Genomic DNA, 27,851 nt, shown 5'->3' on the forward strand with positions numbered 1-27,851 from the left:
TTTTCTATTTTTTTTTTAAAGAAAACAAACAACCAGGCGCATATAAAATCTGTCATAAAAGGAACAGAGAGTAAGAACACAGGAAAGGAAGAAAAATTAGATAATATAAGACAAGTGCTAAATTGTGTAGTCATTTTGATGAATGCTTATATTCAGAGAACTGATTCATCATGGCCTGGGGGGGGAGAGAATTTATGAAAAATGTATGACTTCAGGTGGCTTTGAGAAAATAGTTAGATGTGAGATAGATAAAACTAAGTGGGGAGATCACCAAAGGCTTAAAACAGAGGGTTTTGATCTTTTTATATCATAATTACCAGATCTTTGGAAATCTGCTGAAGGTTATAGACCTTATTTAGAATATCTTTAAATGTAAAAAATATAATGCATAAGATTACAAAGTAAACAAATTACATTGAAATACAATTATCAAAATATTTGTAAAAAATAAATATCAAAGACTGTTGGGCTAGAAGAACAAATATTTATTCAATATCTCCTATGAGCCATGAATTATGATAAGAGCTTTTAAAATATTAACTCATTTGCTCCTCACAGTTGAGGAAACTAAGGGACAGAAGTTAAATGTTTTGTCTAAGATTACAGACTTGGTAAGTGTCTGAATCTGGATTTGAATTCGGGTCTTTTTGACTCTATATCCAATGCTCTATCCCCTGAACCAGAAAGGTAAGAATAAATTTATTTCTATTAGGCATATGGAAATCAGTCTGAATAATAGAGAATTAGCTATAATGAGAAATTTGACTGCATAGTTCTGTCATTTCTTTTTAAAAGTCAATTATTCATTCCTTCTTGCTAATTTCATAATCTTGAAGATGTTTGGTATGAAGATAAGATTATCAATAACTTTTATATCATTATTTTGGTCACTGGTTTTCCTTTTACCTACTTTCTAACAAAAAGAAATGATTTTTAATCTCAAGAAAAATTACAAGAGGTCAAGCAAGGAGGTTGCTATGTGACTGAGTCTATATTAGTTATAATTCTTCTATCAGTATTGTTAAAGATATGGACTAATTTAATGGTTCAGTTTTCTCTTTTAACTTATGGTTTATAGAATAAAAGCAAGAGCCACACTAAATTAAAATAATAGAATATTGAACATTTTAGTAGATGGAAAATAAAAAGCTATGACCTAATTAATTAAAATAATAGATTATTGAACATTATAGTAGACATAAAATAAAAAACTATGATGTAATTAATTATAATACTAAAATGTTGAACATTATAGTAGACCGAAAATAAAAAAAACTGACCTAATTAAGATGTAAATAAATATAAACCTCCTTTATTGGGAAAATTTTCCTGAAGAAATTTTTGTTTCAATGTATTTCTTTGTATTAGTATAGCACAAAGAGATATCCAGTATTCTGAATAGATTATATATTCATTCCAATTTACTTTGAGTTAATTTATGAATTTGCATACAAAGAAAATAACAAGCACATTATTATAAAATTTTAAAAGTTCTGTATTAGTTAAAAAGGTGATTACTTACGGACTGGTAATGTTTGAAAGATTTCAGTTTTGCTGTAGTCCCCTTGACCTTTTCCATTTACAGCTGCAACCTTGATTTCATAAGTTGTATTTGGTTCTAGGTTGCTTAAAACAACCATTGCTGAGAGAGAGAGAGAGAGAGAGAGAGAGAGAGAGAGAGAGAGAGAGATTGAGATTTCATACAAATAAAAAGTTTGGAGGGTATAAAAGAATTACAATTTATTTACCAGAAGAAAGAATGAAAATATGAGGATGATATTGGGGAAAGGCCCTATTATCAAACTGATGGAAATTCTCCAGTCCAGTAATGTGGGTATTCTCAAAGGTTGAGAGAGACCAGGAATTCTCAACTTTAAAAATATTTTCCGTGCAAATACACTAACAGGGAAATTCTAGGTTTCATTCAGAGATGGCAAAGAAAAAGCTAAAGTCTACCTTTTTTTTCTGAGAAACATCATGGTAAAAAAAAGATTGCAATATGTACAAATATTTAATTAAACTGAAGAATAGGATTAGTTGGGGTCAAACCATAGGACAAAGTCAAAGCTGGAGATCTATTAGATAGGTGACAAAACAAGAAGATATAGATGGAAATGGGGCAAATTTAGTGCATAAAAGACAGGACCTGAAGTCAGTACAAACTTTGAAAGATAAAATATGAGCCTAGTGAAATCTCAGCTCAGACCCTCTTGTAGCCAAACCAGGAGATAAAGCTAAGTCCTAGAAGAAGCACAAGGTGATAGAGAAGTTGAGGTCAGTGTGCCCTATAATTTCTTTTTTATGTTCATTTGAGAAGCCCCCAGAGATGAGACCCCAAATCCCAGGAAACCATGTATTTATAATTTATAAAAGGAGACAGAGATAGATGTTTATAAAAGGACACAGAGCTAGGTCAGAATTATGTAAGGAGTCAAAGAGGGAGAATTGGATCCAGTTACCTTATCCAGAACTTCAGCAAGATGGCAGCAATGGCAATGTCATCCAGACCTCAACAGGGATAGAAACTATCTTAGTGAAGTGTAAAAGAAGGGACAGAGTCGATATTTAGGACCAAGATCCAATATATCAACTGAGGCTAGAAACCTACATAAAAATATGGATACTCCTAATACCATTAAGAAATAAAATGGGGGCAGCTAGGTGGCGCAGTGGATAGAGCACCAGCCCTGGAGTCAGGAGTACCTGAGCAAGTCACTTAACCCCATTTGCCTTGCAAAAAAGAAAAATAAAATGTATTGAGAACTTGAAAAGTACACAAGAGGAAAGTAACTTTCTACTAAGGACACATAGAACACCAGAAAAAAAGAATGCATTTGCTACAATGACTATAAGAATGGAATAAACGAAGAAAGAAATGAAATGAAATAGTGAAATTAGAATACTTTGAAAGAAAATAAATAATTCAAAATAAATAGTGGATACTTCAAAAAATGGAACTAAACAAATAGCACTTAATGATTCAGTGAAATAAAGAGATGAAAACAAAGTAAAAAAATTTGGAAAAGTCAGAACATATGAAATATCTTCTATCAAAAATAAATGACCTAGAAGATAGAATGAAGAAAAATAATTTAAGACTTACTGGGCTCCCAGAAAATCATAGCAAAACAAAAAGAAAAGAAAAACTCTCAAAAAATTGATAAATTATATTTCAAGAAATCATAAAAGAAAACTATCCTGAATTATTAGAACATGAAGGAAAGCAAAGGTGGGAAATGTCAACACATCAAAATATATAATAGTAAAATAGTTATATGCAAGAACTAAGAGAACTTACTTCTGAAAGATTAGAATTCAACCTTTGTGTTGCCAAGATACATTAAGAAAATTCTCGAGTAAATGATTTTATTAGTATCCTGAGAAAAATAAATGATGGGACTGTGTTTCCAGAATTGAGGAACTCAATAGTTGTAGTTATGGTAAAAGGTGATTTTGGTCATAATCTTTCTCAATCAACTAACCAATAAGCATTTATTGAACATTCATTCTTTGGTAGGTATTATGTTAAGCATTGAAAATTACAAAAAATGGCAAAAAATATGGTCCTTGTCTTCAAGTAGTTCATCTTTTAAAGGAGCAGGCAGCGTGCAAAACAACATTTACATATAAAGTATAAACAACATAGTACAGATCTGACCAAGTCAGCCTCCTGTACTCTAGTGGTTCCCTATCACATGTACGATTGAATAAAATTATTTGGTATTCAAAGTTCTTCACATTATGTTATCCCTCCACCCCTCAAACTTTTCAGACTTCTTGCACTCTCCCTTTCCCCCTTCAAGATCGAGTGACATTGGTTTACTTGCCATTCCTAAAACTCCTTCCTTTGGAAAGTTTAAATGGCTTTTTCTCATGGTGAGGGCAGCTAGCTGGCACACTGGATAGAATGCTGAGCCTGGACCCAGGAAGACTTGAGTTTAAAACTGGCTCAGATACGTACCAGTTGTGTGACCCTGGACAAGTCACTTCACCCCATTTGCCTCAGTTTCCTCATCTGTAAAATGAGCTGGAAAAGCAAATGGCAAATCTCTCCAATGTCTTTGCCGAGAAAATCCCAAATGGAGTCACAAAGAATCAAACATGATTGATATGAATGACCAACAACAATCTTATGCTTGGAATGCTCTTGGTCCTCATTTCTGACTCCTGGCTTCTCAGATGTCCTTCAAGTTCCAGCTAAGATCCAACTTTCTGTAAGAAGTTTTTCCAAATCCTCCTTAATTCTCTCTGCCTTCTCTCTGTTGATTATTTACAATTCATCCTGTACATGGTTTGCTGTATATAGATGTTTGCATGCTATATTTATGCTGTATACAGCTGTTTGTATCCCCATTAGACTACAGACTTGAAAACAGGACACTCTTTAGTCTTTCTTTGTATTCCTAGCATTTAGCACAGTTGCTGAAAATCCATGTTACAGATGGAACTCCTTTAATTTAGGAGTTTTGAATTTTTTTCTTTTGCATAATCATTTTCTCATTTTTTAATAAACCCATTATATTTTTTCTAGTTTCTATATCACTTTATTTAAACTAATTGTGTTAATTGGTTCATTAGCACTGTTGTAGTAGGGAGAACAAAACAGAATGGGAGCTTGAGCTCACAGACACAGAAAAAGACTCTACCAAATCCTCAGTAAAAATCCCTTCAACCTTGGGAGAAGATGAAGACTTTGTCAATGAACTGAACTCCTCAATAAAAGTGGAAACTGGAATAAAGATCCTCAGCCTCTTGTTCAGGAGTGGCATTATTGGTCAGGAGTGACCAGCATGAATTCAGGGTCCATTGAGTCCCTCACTTAGTAGCTGGCAAGCATCATCTCATTTTGCAGGATCAGAAGAGAAGTCAGTGCATTGTTGTCAATCTACATTTGCCACTGGCTTCATACAAGAAATATCTGAATCTCTGTGGCAAAAATTCATTATAATTATAAATACAAACTGTCTGATAGTGTTGTTGCTAATTAATATTCTCATTTTACTGTTTTTTGATACATATTAATTGCCTATAACTATTACTTCATCATCTCTTGCTCTATGTGCTGAATGTTTAATGATTATTTTAGCATTATTGGTTTGCTAAACACAATTCTTATTTTACCACTTCTTAAAAATGGAATGTGACATGTTTAATAAATATTATGATGTTTTTGAACAAGAAATGCATAATGATTTCCTGATTTTATGAGTGGACCTAGAGAATAAAAACAAGGACATTAAAAGGATATTGAAAAGGTCAAAATTGGAATATTACAAGGTAATTAATGTAATGTTGGGCTCAGAAGATCACTCAGAACTTTTGTTAATTAGTTGATCTATTAGATCAAGTAAAAGATAACAGATATACTGAGAGGACAAGACAGCAACTAAGAAACTGACTTTGACATCCTCTTTTGTAAGAAACTGACTTTGACATCCTCTTTTGAAGAAGACTTGGTCAAGAGAGTAGAGACCCTAAATGCAAAATACTATTTTAAATTTTTTTTCAAAATATTTAATAATAAAGAAAAATTGAACACCTACCAGCAAAACTGGAAATAGAAGAGTTACAAATATACTTACAAAATATAAAATATTAAGATTAACCAAACAATAAACAGAGAATAAAAATAATTAAAAAATGAATTTTAATAATTCATAAATGAATTCCCCTGGTGGGGGTGGGGAGGGACTGAAGACCTAGATGGATTTATAAGACTCTATTACCTAGCTACCCCTGGGAATCCAACATTAACATATATGAAGACTAAGCTAAGTTAGAATCCTGAGAGATACCCACACTCTAACTTACCAATTCACAAAATTTCTATGAAAGTTTAGATTGACCTCATTTTGACTAATAAAATAATAAAATTCTAAATGACCTCTTTGTCTCTATTCTCTTTATCACTTCTAAACTGACATTCCAAAACCAGATCTGACTAGGTCATTACCTCCCTCATCCCTTATCCCTCATCCTCTAAAAAGCTTCTCTCCTTTTTTATTTACCTTTCAGACAATAATTCTCATCCTGTCAATTAAATCCCTCCACAATCAGACAAATCGCATAATTCCCATCCTGTCAATTAAAACCCTCCATCCTTTCAGTTTCATTTATTCAAATCATTTTTTATTATTGTGTATTTTTTTCCTTTTCAATAACTCATCTGATAGTTGCTTCCTATACAAATCATTACATTTTTTTCCTTTGGTCATCTCTGCTTGGTGGAACTCCTAGATTCCCCAAATATATTCAAATACTGCCTCCTACATGATATTTTTCTTCCAATAACAAGTGACTTCAAATTATTTTGTTTTACTTAATATGTTAACTCCTAACCCCAGCCCACCTTGGAAGATTATAAAATTCTTAGGGGCAGGGATAGTTTCATTTCCATCTTTTATTTCCAGTACACATAGTAGGTGTTTAGCATTTGCTCTATATTCCTTTTAAAAACTGATTTGATTCAAATCCGACCCCCATTGCCTTGAAAAATCTAAAAAAAGAAAAAAAACTGATTTGATTGCTCTTCAGTTGTATGAAGTTCTCTTATTTGCCTACATTCTATACTTTCTGGTTTTCTTAAAGACAAGGCAATTATCAGGGCAGCTAGGTGGTGCAGTGGATAGAGCACCAGCCCTGGAGTCAGGAGGACCTGAGTTCAAATTTGACCTTAGACACTTAATAATTACCTAGCTGTGTGACTTTGGGTAAGTCACTTAATCCATTGACTTGCAAAAAACAAACAAAAAAGACAAGGCAGTTATTCAGTTAGATTTTCCCAAATAGCTAAAAGTCTTTGTTTTGGTTGACTGAAATATTTATTATTTGTTATTAACATTATAGAGTTTAATTACCATGTTCTTTCTTTAAAGTAAATTTTTATTGATGTCATTTATACTATGATCTTTAATATTAAGTCCATATATTCACTTAGAATATACTGTGGAACATTGTGTAAGATGTTGGTCCAATACTAATTTCTGTCAGACTGCTTTCCAATTTTCCCAGTAAAGTTTACCGGATATAGAGTTTTTTCTATATAATTCATAAATATTGCTTTGTTAAACAATGAATTATTGAGTTCTGTTGTTTCTGAATCTTCATTCTCTGTTCTTTAGCCAATACTCTATGATTTTGATGACTGCTGTTTTGTAATATAGTTCAAAGTCTGGAAGTGCTATTCTCCCTTAATCCTTTTGCTTTGCTCTGTTTTTCAGAAATAGGTCTGCAGTTTCTGTTTTTCTGTGACAATCCCTACTAACCTGGGAATTCAAGCCATGGAAAACTTGGAGCCAGGATTCCAGGCAGAATTTTGCATTCAGCTAGTATGACATGGAAGATTAGAGATGCCAAGGTGCCTTGGACTGGGATCTGAGAGCATTTTGGACTTTGAATTTCAGATTGGACCCTATAAACTGTGAACCTAATCCTCTTCCTTTTCCCAGACTGAGGTGATATGGGGGCAAGAGAGATTATGCCGCCCACCTATTATGGAATACATATGTATGCTTGTGATTATACAGACAATTTTAACTTTATGTAAATTTGCATTATGCAAATTTGACTTTATATAAAGAATTCTGAAAGAAATCTGTATTCAAAAAAACCCACCAATGTTATCTTTATTAAACAATATTGTGCTCTCTCTCTTTCTGCTCCTGTATCTTGGCTCAGTATTCCAGATTTTTCCTGTTCCCTCCCTCACCCCAAATAAAAAAACTCTTACCAAAAAACCTCCAAGTGAAAGAAAAAGAATGGATTCACAGGCATCACATTATGTAAAAATTGATTTATGTAGAGATCTGCAGAATTTTTTTTTCAGTTTAAGAAGTCATTATCATAGATCAAGTAAATTCATCTAAACTTTCTATAAATTTTTCCAAAATTTTGTTCATTCAATTTTAGGTAGTATTCCTATTCTTTTGAAATGCAAAATGAAATGGATGAAACAAAAATAAGAAATGACTTTATATTTAAAGACATCTTGAATTAGTAAATAGGATTCCAAATTTGTTGACTTACTTGAACTTCCTTGGGAACGAAATACTTTCCATGTTTCTGAAGCCACTTCTTTTACATCCAATTGATAATGCTGAATAGGTACACCCCCATGAGAATCTGGTTTGTTAAAGGAAACTTTGGCAATAGTTTGTGAAAGCTCTATAATTTTTACTTCATAGGGACTGGATGGCACATCTGTAAGGTAATAAAAACATTGGAAACAGAAAAAAGTAAACCTAGAAAATCGAACACCAAAACTTGCATATGCAATAATACAATGGAAAATTTTTATTCAATCAGTTTAATATGACTTTTTTTTTAGGTTTTTGCAAGGCAAATGGAGTTGTGGCTTGCCCAAGGCCACACAGCTAGGTAATTGTTAAGTGTCTAAAACCGGATTTTACCCCAGGTACTCCTGACTCCAAGGCCGGTGCTTTATCCACTGTGCCACCTAGCTGTCCCCAGATATGACTTTCAAAAGTATATAGTTGCCTAGATATTCTCTTTGAGTAAAAGGAAATAAAAAATGAGAAAGTCATCTTTAACTCTCTGGTAACAAAACAGCATTAAACAAAAGTAAAACTAAACTTCATTTTATTAATTTCATTGTCATTTTTAAATGAGAAGATATTTTCAGTATCTTAATTATTTGGAAGAATTTGAATAGGTTTATTCAATATCATTACTGAACAAATATTTGGAAAGTACTATAATAATAAAATTCAGTTCATTTATTTTTATGTGACATTTTAAAGTTTATAAAATATAATTTATCATTCTTAAGAAAATCAATGTATAAAATTCAAAAGTTTCATTTACTTGATGTTCATTTGAAATAAACATTCAGTTGAAAGAGTCTGACTTTAATATGCTTATTTATAAAAAGATTTATTAATATACTAAATTGGAAATATTATTACTTTATTACCTACATAAAATCTAGAACCTCAAAAAGAAAAATCTGGGATGACATTTTTAAATTATATTTTTCTGTGTTCAATGAATTTCTGTTGAAGATTAACAAGTAATTATTTTTCATCCATTTCAATAAAAACATACTAAAATATAAGCAGTAAGTCTAGTCAATTTTATAATTATCTGCGCAGGTTAAAAATTCTAAAATTGTCATTTTTATTTTTACACTTTTTATATATATATATATATATATATATATATATGTATGTATACTGGGTTCAGATAATCTTTTTATATAATTTTTCCCATTATAAAACATATCTTTTCCTGTTCCCAATTTACCTCCCTTCATCCAATTGAGAATGAATGAAAAATTAAACCCCAATTACCAAAATGTACAGATAACTAAGACAAATTTCCAAATCAATCATGTCCAAAAGAAAAAAATGTATAAATATATATATATATATATGAACATGTATACATATATCTCTGTCATTTTATGCAGATCATCTTAAGAAATTATTCTTTTATTTTCCTTCAACGAGAATGAGTTTAGTATGTGGATTTGAACTTTAAAGTGTATTACAATTTCATGTGTTTGGAATTTCTTTTTGAAACAGTCTTGTTGGAGAGAATAAAAAGCTAAAAAATTTTTTGTGGGAGTCAGGAGAACCTGAGTTTAAATCTCAACCTCAGATACTTAATAATTACCTGGCTGTTTGATCTTGGGCAAGTCACTTAACCCTATTGCAAAAACAAAACAAAAAGCATTTTAAAAAAGAGGGCAGCTAGTTGGCACAGTGGATAGAGCACTATCCCTGGAATCAGGAGGACCCGAGTTTAAATCCAGTTTCAGACTCAATAATTACCTAGTTATGTGACCCTGGGTAAGCCATTTAAATCTTATTGCTATGTAAAAAAATTTTTTTTTGTGATTATTTTTCCCTTTTGCTTTCTCAATCATATTAGGTGTCTACTATATTCCAGACATGGCAAAATGCTAGGAATACAAAAAGAGGAAAAAGATGAACCCTGCTATCAAGGAGCTCACAATCTATTGGAGGAGAAAATATGTATATAAAAAAGCATTGGGAAAGGTTTCCAGTAAAATTTTACTTAAGGAAGCCAGGGAAGTCAGAAGGCGGAGGAGGGAAAATGTCCAGAACCATGAGATGGAATATCTTGTTCAAGGAACAACAAGGTAGTCAGTATCACTGGATTAAAGAGTAAGTGGTGAGGAGTAGTGTAAATAGACTGGGTAGGTAGGAGGGGGGATAAATTATGAAGGGTTTTGAATGTCAAATAAAGTAGTATTTTTGTTTTTTCCTGGAAGTGATGAGGAGTCAATGTAGTTTACTGAGTAGTTTGTGTGATATGATTAGACTTGCTCTTTAAGTAAATCAGTTTGATGGTTAAATGGAACATGGACTGAAGTAGGATGGAGAGTTGAGACAGCTAAACACAACATTAGGCTATTGCAATAGTCCAGGTATGAGATGATGAGGGCTTGCCCTAGAGTGGTGGTTCTGTCACAAGGAAAGAAAGGTGCATTTTTTTAAAGCTGTTGGAAAAGTGAAGTCAACAGGCTTTGTCAACAGATTGGATATGGGGGTGGTGATAGATAGTGTGAAATAGAGGATGACAACCTGTGGGATTGCAAGACGCAGGGAAGGTAGGAGGTAGGAATGGTTTAGGGGAAAGATAATGAGTTCAGTTTTAGACATGAGTTTAAGATGTCGGCTGGAAATTCAGTTTGAGATATCTGAGACAATTTGAGATGGAAGTGGAGGTCAGCAGACATTCTGGAGCAGGAAAGATAGAAAGAGAATCATCAGTATAGAAATGATCATAAAATTGCTGAGTATAGAGAGAGAGAGAGGAGAAAAGGTCTCAGGACAGAGCCCCGAGGGTCATCTAAAAATAAATGATGTGATCTGGATAAAGATCCAGTAGAGATTGAGAAGTGATCTGAAAGGTAGGAAGAGAATCAAGAGGAAGTGGGTTCCCAAAATATAGAGAGAAGAGAATCAAGGAGGAGAGAGTGATCAGCAGTGTCATAGACTGCAAAGTGGCTAATGAGAATGAGCAATGAGAGTCACAGGATTTGGTAACTAAGAGATCATTGGTAACTTTAGAGAGAGAGTGGTTTCAGTGGAATGATGAGTCTAGAAGCTGGATTAAAAGGGGTTAAGAAGACAGAAGAAAGTGATGGCACTTATGATAGAATTTTGGCAAGTTTAGCTACAGAAATTATGTAGGACAACAATGGGTTTGGAAATTTTCAGGATTGGAGAGACATGGGTGTGTTTCTAGAAATTAGAGAATAAGACTATATATAGAAAGAAATTGAAAATAAATGACAGAGAGGGAGATAATAATCTATTAGAGAAGGCAGAATGGATTGGAAGCACTTGAGTAGGTAGATGGGTTAGCCTTAGAAAACAACAAGATGAAGTCATCATGCATGACAGGGGTGACATGGTAACAATGAGGAAGATGTTAGAAGAGGGAATTCATGGTGAATGGCATCAATATAAGACAAGTTCTCAGCTGAGAGGGTGGGGAGAAAGGGTGCCATGGTAGATCTGAGGAGGTATGTAAAGATTTGGGAGAGCTGCTATAGAGAATGGTATAGTGAGTTGATAAGGAAGGAGTAGAAGGATTATCTAGTAATAGTGAGGACCCAGTTGAGGTTAGTTAATATAAATTCATAGTAGTTGCAAGAAGAATCATTGCATGAATTTCTCCACCTTAGTTCATCAATCTAATTTAGGAATAAAGGCAACAAATGGTGAACTGATCCAAGGTTGATACTTGGTAGGGGATAAATGGTAATATGAGAAGGGGGTTAGGAAATTAAGAGAGGAGGACAGTGTAAAGTGTAGATAGGGAAAAGAGGAAAGAGTGATTAGGGCAAAGGAGCTGGCCTGGGAGAATATTGAAGAGTCAAGAAATTAGGGGCTGTGAAATGGGAAAAGAGTAGGATTTTGTAAAGAAGGCAGGAGAGGTAAAAAGTCAGTATGTTATGGTCTAATAATGAAATTTCACAATTCTTAATGTGGAGTTGGTACTTTTTTGAGTAATGGCAAGATCATCAATATGACCATTTATGCATGTGGTTTGGGAAAGATGGAGGAAGTGAGTAGATAGAGGAATTGAGTGATTGGGTGTTTGAGGGTGAGTAAATATGTATGTTGAAGTTCCTTTAAATAAAAGTAGGAATTGGAGAGGAGAGAAAGATTATGAGCTATGTATCACACCCATTGAATATTGAAGGGAAATGACCTAGGCTTCTGTAGACAACACCTATCAGGATTTTTATTAGGTAGTCGTTATGAATAGCATGAAGCATAAAGGAGGAGAGATTAGGAGAGACTACTGAGTGATGAAGATGGAGGAGAAACTGCAAGTGACAATGGAGAGGAAGCAACATTTCATCTCCTCTCCCTTTACTAGTAAACCATGGGGAATGAGTGGATATGTAGCTAGTTCTGGAGAAGGGTGACTATGGAACCTGTGTCATCTGGGTAGAGTCAGGTTTCAGTAATAGAAGACAGAAGGAATGGGAGAAGAAATGATTTAGGATGAAGGAAGTTTGTTGGAAACAGCAAATGGACATTACAAAAGATATAATGAAAAGGCTAGGTGGTGTTTGGTTTAAACTTTGGCATGGGAAAGATGAAGGATATGGGAATAAGAAATCAGAGGGTGAAGGGTTGGGAATTTGGTTTGGTTGATGATACAGGAATAATTAAGATATGAAGGGCATAGCAATGACAATTTCCGTGTGGAATGTGCCTCTCTTCTAAAAGGAGGTTGGAGATCAGACTGGAGGCAAATGCTATATAAGATGGAAGGGACATGATCAGATTTTCTGATGGGAAGCCCTACTTCACTACTCTTCCCTCTGAAGATGAGAGATTTTTGGCAGGAAAAGTAGGCCTCAAGAGATGGAAGTAAAACCTGCATAGCAACTTTCCTTTCCCTCTTCTCTCATGGGATGGAAGCAGTTGGAAGCTCTGGGATTAATGGGTAGATTGATCCTCTTTGCCCTGGAGATTCTTCACATCCTGGTTGGGAGATCAGGCTGACTGTAGGATACAGAGTTGCCTTGTGCTGATGCAGATGGAAATCATTGCTTTGAGGCAAATGGAAGTTTGCTCCTTCAGGAGGATAATGCAATCAGCAGGAGATGGAAGGGACAAGGTGCATGGTCAGAGAAATGTTTGGGTCATCATTTCATCTGAGGAGTCTGAAGAGAGTGATATAATCCCTGTTCTGGGGGAAGTCCTTTGAGGCAGGTGGACAATACCCTGTATTGCCACCATGCCCACTAGGGAAGGTGGCAACACCTAGAAGAACTAGCTTAAGGAATAGGAATGAATGCTCTAACAGCTTTAATCTCCTACTACACAGTTCTAGGTAGGACTGAGGAATAGGGGTGAGGAGGGAGGTGGAGAACTATACTTAAGGGGAAGAAGAGAGGAGTGGTTGCTATCAGGTCTTAGCTATATAGTGGACAAGGAATAAGTTTGGAAGCAAACAATAACTGTATGATTTTGATAGTAGGAGTAAAGTCTTGGTTCTAGACTCTAGACCAGGCTAGATCACCTTCCCTAGTGGTGCGGGTTCCTCCCAGGAGTATGTGGAAGGCACAAGAAGCTTTTCTCCTCACCTGAGGAAAATGACAATGAAGCAGTATATAATCATGCAAATCTTGGAGATGAGAACATCCAAAAATAAAATAGGATTTTGATATAGCAATAGAATTTTCTTAAACATTATACAAATTACCACCTAAATACCTAATTTAATGCAATATTACACTCACAGAAATTTCTATATAAAAAGAATTTTCAAGATAATCTATAGGTCAAGAGAATTTCTGCCTCAGACTTGTCACCACAGTACTAAGAAAAATTATTCCCCACACTTTATCTTGAGCTTCTTGACAATGCTTCAAGCAAGCAGGTCATGCATTCCACTTGGTCTGCAAAATCATATTTAGGACATTAACTTCTGCTCCAGTATTGACCAGTTTGACTTCTACCTTGGACCAAGTTTTCCTGTTGTAGACGTCCTTATCTTCCCTTTCTGTTACTTGTTTCCTGATAAATGCATCTTCACCTTCCTCTGTTCTGTTTTCCTGTAAAATTCCAGTGTTTCCATTCTGCTTATGTATTCACATTTTACATAAAGTTGCTGAAACTGATGTTCTTGGCTCACTGACTGATGTAAGTTTTCAGTGTAGCATGAGCTCTGAGCCTAATAAAATTGCAGTTATTGTTGATGCACAGTAGTACCTAATCCATGGACCCTTGGATCATTTTTGTCTTATCTCATCTTACTCTCATTTTCTAGATGAGAAAACTGAAACCTAAGAGTTGCTCCTTGAGAACAGGGATTGTTTTCACTTTTTATTAGTATCCCCAGGTCTTATCATAGTACCTAGTACATTAATATATGTTTTCTGGTCAATTGATAAGAGAAGTAATTGGTAGATTTAAGATTACAAGTCTCCTACAACCTAAAACAATATTCATTTATTATAATAACTAGCATGTGATATTCTTATTTTCCAAACCTGTACTTTCATGTGAATCTTTTCTTATAGACTTCCTAATATTTTAGAGGAAAAGAATTCCCCAGGATCAGAAGATGTAGATGGGTTTGCAAAATGAAGTCCTGAAGTAACCAAACTGGTGAAATCACAGATATATTTAAGTACTAAGGTACTCAAGAATATTTTAAACAACAGTGATTAGTACAAGAACCCTTACAGTATTAAATAAACATACATTACTTTGGAAAACTTGGTTTTATCTAAATAAACTTTTTCAAGTACTCTTATTAATTTTATAACCCTTGCTTTTACAGATCTGGAATTAAATCTTTTGAAGCCTATGAATATTCCTTAGGTAAAAGTTGAATGGCTCTACATTCTGCATAATTCCCATTGTTGTTAATATCTTTTAGTATATGCACTATCAAGCAAATATAACATTCTTCAGTGTATCACTCATTTATCTCTGTACCTGTATTTTTTGTTTGTTTGTTTGTTTGTTTTAGTTTTTGCAAGGCAATGGAGTTAAGTGGCTTGCCCAAGGCCACACAGCTAGGTAATTATTAAGTGTCTGAGGCTGCATTTGAATTCAGGTACTCCTGACTCCAGGGCAGGTGCTCTATCCACTGCATCACCTAGCTGCCCCTGCACCTGTATTTTTTAAGAGTTCATAGCAAGATGGAGTCAAGATGCAGACTAACAGAAAGAAGTATATTCTAGCTCCAGCATGAAACAAAGATTTAGAAAACTCATCAAATAGAATTCTTTTTTTTTTTAGGGTTTTTTTTGCAAGGCAAATGGGGTTAAGTGGCATGCCCAAGGCCACACAGCTAGGTAATTATTAAGTGTCTGAGACCGCACTTGAACCCAGGTACTCCTGACTCCAGGGCCGGTGCTTTATCCACTGCGCCACCTAGCCGCCCCGTCAAATAGAATTCTGAAGAAGGAAAAAGTCAGTCTTTTTTTCTAGTCCAGGTTGGTTTAGGGGAGACAGTCTAAGAAGTTTGCAGACCCTTGGGATTAGGTGTGGCCAGAAGAATGCTATGAATGGATCATTCCAGTGCCCAAGTACTGAAAGAGATTTGAGTCTTTCCAGTAGGAAAAGAAACACAAGAGAACTACTTAAGGAATAGGAATGAATGCTCTAACAACTTTATCTCCTACTACACAGTTCTAGGTAGGACTGAGGAGTAGGGGTGAGGAGGGAGGTGGAGAATTATACTTAAGGCGAAGAAGAGAGGAGTGGTTGCTATCAGGTCTTAGCTATATAGTGGACAAGGAATAAGTTTAGGAGCAAACAATAGCTGTATGACTTTGATAGTAGAAGCAAAGTCTTGGTTCTAGACTCTAGACCAGGTTATTGCCTACAGTGCGATAACTAGGAGTCCCAGACCAAAGGGAAGTAGAAGTTCAGTCACCTTGAATCTGAAGCTCCTCCCATGAAGCAAATAGACTCCGGAAATAGTTTTCTGAAACTCCTGAATAGGAACAAAGCAAATGAGGTCTTGCTCAGACTCAAACTTGGATTAGGAACAGACATGCTCAGAAAGACAGTGAGCAGATTTCCCCTCAATCATAGCAATTTGGGAGCACTGAGCTTAAAGGACCTGAACTTGAGCTGTAAAATTTGCAAGAGGAAGCAAGAAGAAAGATGCTCAGGATAGATATTCCCTTCCCAGGAATGCACAGAGTTTGGTGCTAATTCATGTCCCAGGTATAAAAGCAGTCTAGAAGAATAAACAAAAAAACAATCCCACCACAGAGAGCTATTTTGATGACAGGCAAGTCCAAATTCAAATGCAAACCCAAAAGAGAACAACATGAAAACATTTATTAGCAAAGTCTCAAAAAAATTTTGTTGTGTACACAAATCCAAACAAAATTCCCGGAAGAATTAAAGCAAAATTTAAGAAAAGCGCTAAAATGACCTTAAGAACCATATAAGAGTGGTAGAGAATCATATAGGAAAAGAAATGAGAGCCATGGAAGAAAGATAAAAATATATCAACAACTTTAAACCGAAGAAATGAAATCTTACTAAAATTAGCTCACTGATAATCAGAATTGGACAAACAGAAGGTAATGACTCTGTAAGTCATCAAGGAATATTAAAATATGATCAAATTGAGGTTGATGATTCCATGCAACATTATTGAACTACTTGAAAGCCATGAACAACATCAATAACAATAAAAAAACCTAGATATCATATTTCAAGAAAACATAATAGTGCTCTTAGTAGCAAAATAGAAACTGAAAACATCCACTAGTCACTTACTGAAAGAAACTAAAATGAAAACTCCCAGAATTATATCCAAATTATATCCACAGAAAAAATATTACAAACAGAGAGAATTCAAGTACCACAGAACCAATAGTCAAGAACCCATCTGATTAGAAGTCAACAGAATAAAGGAGAAAAGAACTTGGAGTATGATATTTCACAGGCAAACAATCTAGGCTTACAACTAAGAGCAAATTACCAGAAAAACTGTAGGATTAAAAAAATAGATATTTAATGAAATAGAGGACTTATAAGCATTTCTGATAAGAAGACCAGATCTGAGAAGAAAATGAGACAAACAGAAGACAAGAGATATATAAAAAGATAAATCTAGGCAAGAAATCCTAAGGTACTTAACAAGATTAAACTGCTTGCATTCTTATGTGTGAAGATTATACATACATACATACTACATATATATCTCAAAACTCAGAATCATCAGGGATCAAAGAGATAGTCTAATTAGTTGGGCTGGGAATGCTTCTCTTAAGTTTTGATGATCTTAAAAGAAGGACAGAAAAGAGTGGAAACAGGAATACATTGAGAGATAGGGGAAGAATGGGGAAAATTATCTCACAGAAATGTGGTGTTCAAATAGAAGTCTATACATGGAAGAGGAAGTGGGAGAGTGTGTGAAACTACTCTTACCAAAATTTTTCAAAGGAGGGAAGAATTCACATACACAGGTTGAGTATAGGAAACTATTTCACACACTGGAGAAACAAAAGGAAAGAGATTAAGCAAAAGGGAAGGATAAAAAAGTGGGTAGATGGGGTGGATAGGTGACGCAGTGGATAGAGCACCGGCCCTGGAGTCAGGAGTACCTGAGTTCAAATCCAGCCTCAGACACTTAATAATTACCTAGCTGTGTGTCCTTGGGCGAGTCACTTAACACCATTGCCTTGCAAAAAAAGTGGGTAGATGAAGGGAGGGTAGTTAGGTGGCACAGACTCATCTTACTGCATTCAAATCTGGCCTCAGACACTTATTAGTTGTGTGATCCTTGAGAGGTTAATTATCCTTGCTTATCTAATTCTTTATCTTTAAAAGGAGCCAGAGAAAGAAATGCCAAACCACTCCTGTATCTTTGCCAGGAAAGTCCCAAATGAATCATGAAGAATCAGTCATGATTGAAACAACTGAACAACAGTTGAAGGAGTGCTCATGAACTGAGAAATGGATGAATACATTGTAGTGTATATGAATTATACAACAATATTATGTGAAGTGATGAAGAGGATGGTTTTAGAAAAATCTAGGAAGTCAGTTAACAGAAATAGGAGAATTTACATAGCAACAGTAATATTGTAAAGACCATCAAATATGGAAGACTTAGTACCTTCAATCAACGCAGTAACCCATCGAAATTCCAAAGGACTCGATGAAAAATGCTATCCACTTCTAGGTAGAGAACTGATGGACTCAGGGTTCTTTCTTCCTTTCTTTCTTCCTTCCTTCCTTCCTTCCTTCCTTCCTTCCTTCCTTCCTTCCTTCCTTCCTTCCTTCCTTCCTTCCTTCCTTTCTTTCTTTCTTTCTTTCTTTCTTCCTTTCTTCCTTTCTTCCTTTCTTCTTTTCTTTCTTCCTTCCTTTCTTCTTTTCTTTCTTCCTTCCTTCCTTCCTTCCTTTCTTTCTTTCTTTCTTTCTTTCTTTCTTTCTTTCTTTCTTTCTTTCTTTCTTTCTTTCTTTCTTTTAGAACGTGTCTAATGTAGAAATTTGTTTTACAGGACATATTTCTAATAGATTTTGTATTTCTTACCTTCTCAATTGGTTGGGGAGTAGTGTGAGGGGGAGCAAGACAATTTGGAACTCAAAACTGAATAAAAAAACTGAATATTTTAGCTGCTAAAGAAAATGTTAAGAATGGGCAGTAGTGTTCGCTTTGGCAGCACATATACTAAAATTGGAATGATACAGAGAAGATTAGCATGGTCCCTGTGCAAGGATGATATGCAAATTCATGAAGCTTTCCATATTTTTTCAAGGACTATTCCCTTTAATTTAGGAAAAAAACTAGATATCTTATTGTCTGATCTTGTTATCTCTTGCACTTTTTGTTTTTTCCTTAAGGGATATGGTTTCTCTCTCATCACACTCAATTTGGATCAATGTACAACATGGAAATAAAATAAAGACTGACAAATTGCTTTCTGTGGGGGGTGGGGGGAGGGAAGTAAGATTGGGGGAGAAATTGTAAGACTCAAAACTCAAATGAAATCTTTAAAAAAAAGAAAATACTCTCCTTTAGGGAAAGGAAGAAAAAGAATGGGCAGTAGACAACAATCAGGGACAATTTTAGGGTATCTACAATGGAGAATACCATCTGTATCCAAAGAAAGAATCATGGAGTTTAAACAAAGACAAAGACTATTACCTTTAAATTTAAAAAAAGGTATCTTACTATGTAATTTTGCTATCTCTATATTTTATTTTTTCCTTAAGGATATGATTTCTCTCTCAATACATTCAATTTTGAACAATGTATAGTATGGAAACAATTTACATCAAACTGACCAGTGTGGGGAAGGATGTGAGATGGGGGAAAATTTTAAAATTCAAAAAACAAAAAAAAGAATAGGCAGTAGATTATAAATATGCCAGCAACCCTTGGAAGGCAAGACTTCTGAGGACTCTCATGTTCTTAATGATGCTTTTGGACCTAGAGAGACTCACATTCATTGAAACAGAGTACTAAAATTATGTGCAAGCACACAGTATGGGTATATGTCTATAAGCACTTGGTTTTAAAATATGATAGAGGTTGGGAAAACTAGTTGTAGAATCTGGATGATCTTGATGATGCAAGCAAAAGTAGCAGAGCAACAATTGACAAGCAATAAATTTCAGTGAACTTATACCATAGTTTGTCCCATTTCATTAGAGGGGAGTGAGCTAATTAGATGGTGTAGTTTATATTCTAGGCTATAGTGACAAAAAAGCCAACAGTAATGTAACAGGTGACAAAAAAGCAAGCAGTTTCAATATGAATAACTTATGGTGAACAATACTGTCCAGCCTCCTAGATCAAGGAAGAGGAGGTGATTTGGAGGGACCACTTGCAGATGTTAGCTTCTTTAACAGATCTGTGCAAGAGTAAGACTGATAGGGGCTTCTTTTGGCTAGAATGTTTAATTTAAAGTTGATTAAAGGAAATGGCAGAAGTTTTAGTTATGGGTGCCAGAAATGTCAATTGTTTAATCTTATTACCTTGAATTCTTAAGTAAAAGTCCATTTCCACTACTATGATGTCATATGACTTTTTTTAGGAGGGAGCTCTCAGAAGCAAAATGAACTGACATGAATCATGAATTTTAACAGATGATGGTCTCAAACAAGTTTAAGGAATCCATGACATAGTTGGAGTTGGAGGAAGAAAGATGCCAACATGCCCAAAATTCAGGGAAAGAAGGTCATGAAGGAGACAGCAGGTAATGGGATCAGGAGTACCAGAAAAGATATGTTTTTTTTTGTTTTGTTTTTAGTTTTTTTTGCAAGGCAAATGGGGTTAAGTGGCTTGCCCAAGGCCACATAGCTAGGTAATTATTAAGTGTCTGAGACTGGATTTGAACCCAGGTACTCCTGACTCCAAGGCTGGTACTTTATCCACTGCACCACCTAGCCACCCCTAGATATAAGTTTTAACAAGAAAAAAGAATCCTCTTTTCTCTGGGACTGGGGAGAAAGGACAAGTTCAAGACACTGAGAGCGTTAGAGAAGAGGATGAGGGAAGTGGAAAGATTTCATAGAGTGTCTCAAATTTCTCAGTAAAGAGCAAAAGAGTGTAATTTGCTATAGAAAAGGTTAAAAAAAGAGATGGAAGGTCTGAGGAAATTTATTTGTCATAGCAGTTAGGAAGAATATATTAGAGGCTTCAAGGAATGAATAAAATGGCTAAATTGTGCTATATATATATATATACATATATATATATATATATATATATATATATATATATATAAAATGGCATATGACTGTGCTGTAAGAGATGATGAATGTTAAATACAAAAAAGCAAAGAAGGACCTACCTGATCCAATGCTGTTTAAAGTAAGCAGAACCAATAAAATATACACACAATGACTTCAATAATGTTAACAGAAAGGACAAATAGAAACAAAAATATTAAAAGTGAATATTTCAAAATTATAAAGAAGCATTATTTCAAAAGCACAGATGTATCAGAAGATCCCATCCTACCCTTTTGCAAAAATGGGAGGTCTACAAATTGTTGTACAAATTATATATTATCAGACTTTTTTGAGGTATTGATCAGTTATGATCATTTTCTCCCTTTTTTGGTATTAAAATATTTGCTATATGGTAGACTCTCTGAGAGGGGTGAAGAGGAGGTATACTGAGGGAAACTAAAGCTGTTTTTTAAAACCCAAAATAATAAAATTTTTTAAAAAAGTATTTACTATATTTCTACTTAATTGATAAGATATCATAAAACTCTAGTGAAGTCAAGTAGTCAATTACATGATTTCTTATAGTTCCATATGGTAGCTTGGGAACAGGAAATGAAAAAGTGTGTGGTATGAGCTACCAGGGTTAAAGGGAATGGAGGCTCAGTGAGAGATATTAGGAAATGAATAATGATAGTGTTAAATTTTAGGAGGGAGGAAAATGTGGAAGAACAGAAAGAAATTTAAAAAAACCTAAAGAACACAGTATTGTAGAACATTTGTATGGGACAAGTAAGAGTGGAGGATGGATGCATAATGATTACTGAGTAAGGAAAATTACAGAAAAAAATTAATAAGGATAAATATAAAACCCAGAATTTAAAGATCAGATTGGAGGAAATGAAAGGAAGAACACTGGATTAGAAGTTCTGTTATTTAATGTCAATACTTTGGACAATTCCATTACATATACATGCCATATAAAAACAACCCCCCAAATCCCTAAAGCCCCAGTTCCTCCTTTCAAAGAGCTTACATTCTATTAGTAGGTAGAAATGATGTATATACAGAAAAACAAGTAAGATTATTTGAGATAGATAGATAGATAGATAGATAGATAGATAGATAGAGAAAGAGAGAGAGAGAGAGAGGAAAGTATTCATATAGAACCTACAACAGAGTGGGAATAAGGAAAAGGTGACACAATCTATTAATCCTTATAAGTATTTTGAGAGTAGGAGATAAGGAGGGAGTGCATTCTAGGCAGAAGATAAGTTTATGTCAAGTTTGAGAATAGTACAGTATGGATGAAATGTAGTATGTGTGAAATAATATTAATTAAAACTGACTGCAAAATAGTCAGATTTTGGAACACCTTAAATGGCAGACTGAAATATTTTATTTTATCTTAGAAAAAATAGTAAACAATTTAAGTGATTTTTTATTAATGGGGATTAATATGTTAGATAAAGTTATTAAAAGTGATAATAATTACATTATTACAAATAGATAAAATTCAGCTTTAATATTACTTTCTTGTAAATATATATAGTATTATATAAAATTAGCATAAAATATTGTACTTACCAGCCAGAGCAAGAATATATTCTTGAAATCTTGTTCCAATTCGATTAGTGGCAGTGCAATTATACCGTCCAAAGTCACTATCAGATGTAGGTGCAATCTTAATGTGAGAGAAAGAGAGAGAGAGAGAGAGAGAGAGAGAGAGAGAGAGAGAGAGAGAGAGAGAGGTTTTTAAAGCTTTATGTCAAATGCAGGATAAGCAATGTTTTAAAGTCAGCCCAGCTATGCTTCTCTGTATTCATTCATAGACTTTTATAGGAATAAATAATTGCAGAATATAATTTTTCTAAGATCAATGTAATAAGATTCCTGGGAAGGCAACTTTACTTGGAAACATTTCAAGAACCTTCCACAAATGTGAGTATTTGGGTTTTAGGAGGATGGAGAGGTTGCCTCATGTCCATTTTTTCTTTGTTTTTTTGGGGGGGTGTTCTTCCAAGGCAATGGGGTCCCAAAGCTGGTAATTAATAAATATATGAGGCTGAATTTGAACTCAGGCCTTCCCAACTCCAGGGCTAGTGCTCTATCCTCTGCACCACCTAGTTGCTCCTGCATGTCCAGTTTCAAAGAAATATGACAAAATGTAAAATCCATTTTACATTGACTAAAAAAAACCAACTCTCATTTTTAATTCTCTTCCTTCCTCTCCTTCCTTTGTCTCTCTCATTGCTTTTTTCTCTTGAGGGGACAAACTCCAGTTTTGCACTGCTATGCATGGTCATTTTTAGCTAGGAAAGGAGAAGACAATCTACTCTTAAGCAGTTTCTTCCCTCAGGGAGCAGTTAATGATAATTTGTAGCAGAAAAATGAGTGCAAGCATTTGCCCAGAAGTTCTGAAAGGAGAGCTTCTGGACTTCAGGTTGCTGGCCATCTCTGTTTTTCTATTTTATGAATACAAATTAGATAACAGAAATATGACTGGATTTCTTCACTTAAAAAATGATAGCATTTACTTAACTGAGTCATTTCCTACAGAAGCACATGGAAAAAGCAGACATGTTAAGTCAAGCTTAGATGTTTTCAAAATTTTAATTACAGCAAAAGAAGTTACTTGGAGAGAAAATCCAGTACATGAATTTAAACAGTAAGGATGTGCTGGGAAATGGAATTGTTGTTTAGCTTCCAGCATTCTAAACCATAAGGAAGTCCTATGTATTTGTTAGGAACTATGTGTATTTCTGTGGAAAAGGTAATATTCACTAGTATGTCAGGGTCTTATTCTGATGGCAATTCCAGATTTCAAGTCCCTTCTGGAAGGAGTGGATGCACTATTAAACAACAAAAGCAAGCATTTTATTAAATGTTTACTGTAAGTCAGGCATCAGATAAGGGCTGAGGATGCAAAGAAAGTGAAATGCAGACAAAACTGTCTCTCCCTTCAAGATTACATTCTAATGGGAACATAACATGTAAACAGCTAGATAAATACAAATCTCTCTCTCTCTCTCTCTCTCTGTCTGTATATATATATGTGTGTGTGTGTGTGTGTGTATATATATATATATATATATATATATATGTATATGTGGGTAACCATATTCACAAATGTACATTTATACACAATACACACATAAGATTATTTTTATGATTGTATATATTATATATATATTAACAGAGATCTCTTTATCTTATATGTATATCCCTATAGATGGAATTTGCTATCTTCAAAGCAAACAGTGTTCCAGATCTATAATGAATTGCCAAATCTATAACCCTTTTTTTGGTCCTCATTATTCTTGACCTCTCTTCAGCTTTAATAATGCTCATCAACCTCTTCTACTTTATACTCTCATCTCTCAAGGTTTTTACTTTCCTATTTGCCACCAATCTATTTTATCACTTTTCCATCTCTTTTTCTGTTCCTTCATCTGTTACTTTCATTAATTAAAAATATCCCATTAAGCTCTGTCTTGCCCCTCTTTCTCTATGTACTGTGTCTTTTGGTAATCTCATCACCTACTGGGGGTCATTTATCATCTCTATGTAAGTATATATAGTATCACTGAAAGGTGAAGGGGTTAACGTGAGATCTTCCCTATCAGCTGTCATGGTCCAAGGAGAATAAGCTTCCTGATCACACTGAACCTGAAGCATATTGATCATGTTCTGGGGCAGGGAGTTCTGGGGAACATTTCTAGTAAGCATATTTTGGAGTTTACACCTGGGTGATTACCACAAGACATCTGGAGAAAGTGATTGTACTCAGGATCTGAAGGTGTTTTGGCCAAAACTCATGGGTTATTGAATACAGGCTTGTAAACCTTTGGATCTGTGCCACTTTTGTGTAAGCACTATAAAGGAAAGGGACTCTGGAAGTCGCCCCCTTTGGAGAGAACACTGCTGAAGGGACTTTCCCAACCAAGATCCTGAAGGGTGTGTTGTGACATCACAGAATTTTCCCAACTAGATTTACAGGATTGTAGAAGCCTCCTCAGATTGGGCATCTCTTCTTTTCTTAATCTCTTATCTTTTGATGTTTTCTCTCTCTCTCATATATATATATATGTATATATATATATATATACATATATATATATAATTGCGTATATGTAACTCATGATATAGGGTTAAAATATTTTATCTTGGGTTATAAGTATATTATCATTAAATTCTCATTTAAAGACTTAAGACAGTGTGTAATTGTTGGGGACAGATCCAGATCGATCATGCATTCAAGTCTGTGCAAATCTATTCCTTTACCCTTTTTGTCTCCCATGCCTGAAATGGAAGACCCATCTTCCTCACCTCCCTCACCTCCCTCACCTCCTTCACCTCCTTCACCTCCCTCACCTCTACTTCTATTACAATCCCAACTACTTTTTGCACATCTGAAATTGAATTGCTTCTTGGCATTTTCAAATTTAACATATCCAAAACAAAAGTAATCATCTTTCTCCATCTTTCCTTTACTATTGAGGACACCATCATCCTCCCATCTACTCCCAGCCACACAATTTTGGAGTCATTCTTGACTCCTTGTTCTCACTCCATGCATATATTCTGATGCCAAATCTTGTAATTTGAACCTTTATAATATCTTTAATATATGCCTCCTCTCCATTCAAACAACCATAACCCTACTTCAGACATCATTCACCTTTCACCTGGACTATTACAGTGTTCCTCTAGCCATTTTACCTGCATCAAATTTTCCTCCATTCCAATCCATTCTCCAGAAAGTTGCCAGGTTTATTTTTCTATAGCATAGATTTAATCACACACACAAAACCCTACTCAATGGACAGTTGTTCTTTCTTACCCCATGATCTAATACAAACTCCATGTATGTGCATTTATTTTTATTTATCTGTATATATATATATATATATATATGTATACACTTATAATACATATATCAAACATATATATATATATATATATATATATATATATTTATACACACATTTTTTGGATACTCTAAAACCCTTCATAACCTGACCCCTTATTATGTTTCCTGACTTCTAATGTTTTATTCCCCCTACATATTCCACACTCTATCATCACTGGCTTCTTTGCAGTTTTTCAAACAGGACATTATATCCCCAATCTATTCCTTTACCCTTTTTTGTCTCCCATGCCTGAAATGGAGGACCCATCTTCCTCACCTCCCTTACCTCTCTCACCTCCTTCACCTCCTTCACCTCCCTCACCTCTACTTCTTATATTCCCTGACATTCTTCAAAACTCAGTTCAAATTCCACCTACTCCACAAGATCTTTCATACTATCTCCCAGAATTCTTCCATATATCTTCCTATTAATATTTCCATCCCTTCCTATTAAAAAAGATGGAAACTGAAGCCAAATTACAGAGATGTTAGAAGTAAGTTAGAGGAAAGAAAATGGAGGCATCTAGTGTGGATGACTTCTTCAAATAGTTTAACCAGAAAAAGGAAGGAGAGATATAGAATGATTGCTAGGAGGGATGGTAAGATCAAATGAAAAATTTTAAAATATGGAACAGTTATGGGTATAGAAAACAGAAGGACACAGTAGAAAGGAAAATAATGAAGATATAAGATATAGTGGGGATGATAATGGGGTCAGTCTGGTGGAGAAGTCAGAAGGGAATGAATAACAGTCCCATACCTGTCATAACTGTCCCATACCTTAGCACTTTTAATGCCCACCTCCCAGGGTTATTGTGAGAATCAAATGAGACAATAACTGTTAATAATAATTAGATAATAAGTGATTAGATATAGATTATATTCTTAAAAATATTAGGAAATTTCCTGGACTAACTGCAGGTGGAGGCAATGAGCCACAGAAAGAAATTACATTTTTGGAATGAGGCCATATAAGAAACTAGAAATTTACAGATGACATTTTACAGAAAAACAGGGTAAATAAAAGCTGTCTCTCAGTTTCAGTGATAGTAGCAGCTACCATCTGAACCAGAGCTGTACAATTATATGACTCAGTTCCTCAGCAAGGTAGTGTGTGAACCCGCTGGGGGGAAAATTGGTTTTACTATTATTGTCTGCAGCTCATTTAGGTTGCAAGTCTAGATAGGTAAAACTTCTCACTTTTTATGGGGAGATGACAAATAACCCTGGAGTTGAGACTTTAAGAGTCAAAAGGAAGAGGTTTTGTCATGAGCTAATGGTCATTTCCTTAGCTAAGAAAGTTCTATGCTTTCTAGCCGAAAAGAACATGGGGTTGATGTAAGGAAATGGAGAAGCACTTTTTAAAAGTGTTAGCTCACTTGATTCTCATAACAACTCTGTGAGATAGGTACTATTATTATATCCATTTTACATTTGAAGAAATGAAGGCAAGCAAAGGTTAAATGTCTTGCCCAATATCACACAGTGTCTGAAGTTTGATTTGAACTCAGTTCTTCCTGACTCCAGGGTCAGTGCTCTATCCACAGCATATTAAGTTGCCTCTAGTGTGCATGAGTTTAAATACACATATGTTAATTTTGAAAAGAAAAAAGACACCTATGTTAATCATATTTGAGTCAGTTATTAGTAAATCATGAAATCATAGGCTTCAAATGACTAAAAGTTGTTATAAAGACACAAAAATACTTCATATATGTTGGTTTTTATGTATTTAATTCTAAAAATGACAAACTAGGAAAGTGTTAAAAATTAAATAAATTATTAAATAATAAATTAAATAAAAATAATTCTCAAAGTTCTAAAGGCATCTGACAGAATTCTAACAGAAACCATTTTTTAAAAGAAAATGCTGTAACACATTAACAAAAAGATTAGTTAGCCTTACATTGCACTCTGAGTTAGAAAAGTACTTAGAAATCTTATTTGAAATCTTTATATATTTTCAGAAACTATGTGTTAGTTATGATTATTATTCCCAATTATAGATAAGAAAGCTAAAGCTTAGAAAGGTTCAATGACCTGTCTAGAATCAAAGATTTTAGTCAGTATTTGAGGCAAGATTTGACCTCAGGTCTTCCTGACTTCAAGTCTAGCATCCTTATCAACTGGGCCACCTAGTTATCTATTATCTAAATAATTAATCAGTCATTAATACTTCTAAATCCTTGAAGGTGGCAGAAGTTATTTCTAATGTAAGGTTCTGTCCTTTTCAATATGTGAACAGTTTGATTGCTAAGAAAAGGAACATT

The 27,851-nt window shown here is 34.5% G+C and overlaps 1 protein-coding gene and 1 non-coding gene across 2 annotated transcripts in view; one reads left to right on the plus strand and one right to left on the minus strand.

The window, feature by feature from the left end:
• Positions 1-27,851, minus strand: part of NCAM2 (neural cell adhesion molecule 2) — a 229,607-nt gene that overhangs the window by 48,677 nt on the left and 153,079 nt on the right. The window contains exons 11-13 of the mRNA XM_074232316.1: positions 22,257-22,353; positions 8,026-8,199; positions 1,523-1,642 (exon numbers count right to left, since the gene is read on the minus strand). Of these exons, the coding sequence (XP_074088417.1) occupies positions 1,523-1,642; positions 8,026-8,199; positions 22,257-22,353 (391 nt within the window). The remainder of the gene's footprint in view (positions 1-1,522; positions 1,643-8,025; positions 8,200-22,256; positions 22,354-27,851) is intronic.
• On the plus strand, positions 18,640-18,746 carry LOC141510360 (U6 spliceosomal RNA). The gene has a single exon (XR_012474857.1). It is a non-coding gene; the product is annotated as a U6 spliceosomal RNA (small nuclear RNA).

The sequence above is a fragment of the Macrotis lagotis genome, chromosome 1 (genome assembly GCF_037893015.1).
Source record: "Macrotis lagotis isolate mMagLag1 chromosome 1, bilby.v1.9.chrom.fasta, whole genome shotgun sequence".
Classification (NCBI taxonomy): domain Eukaryota; kingdom Metazoa; phylum Chordata; class Mammalia; order Peramelemorphia; family Peramelidae; genus Macrotis; species Macrotis lagotis.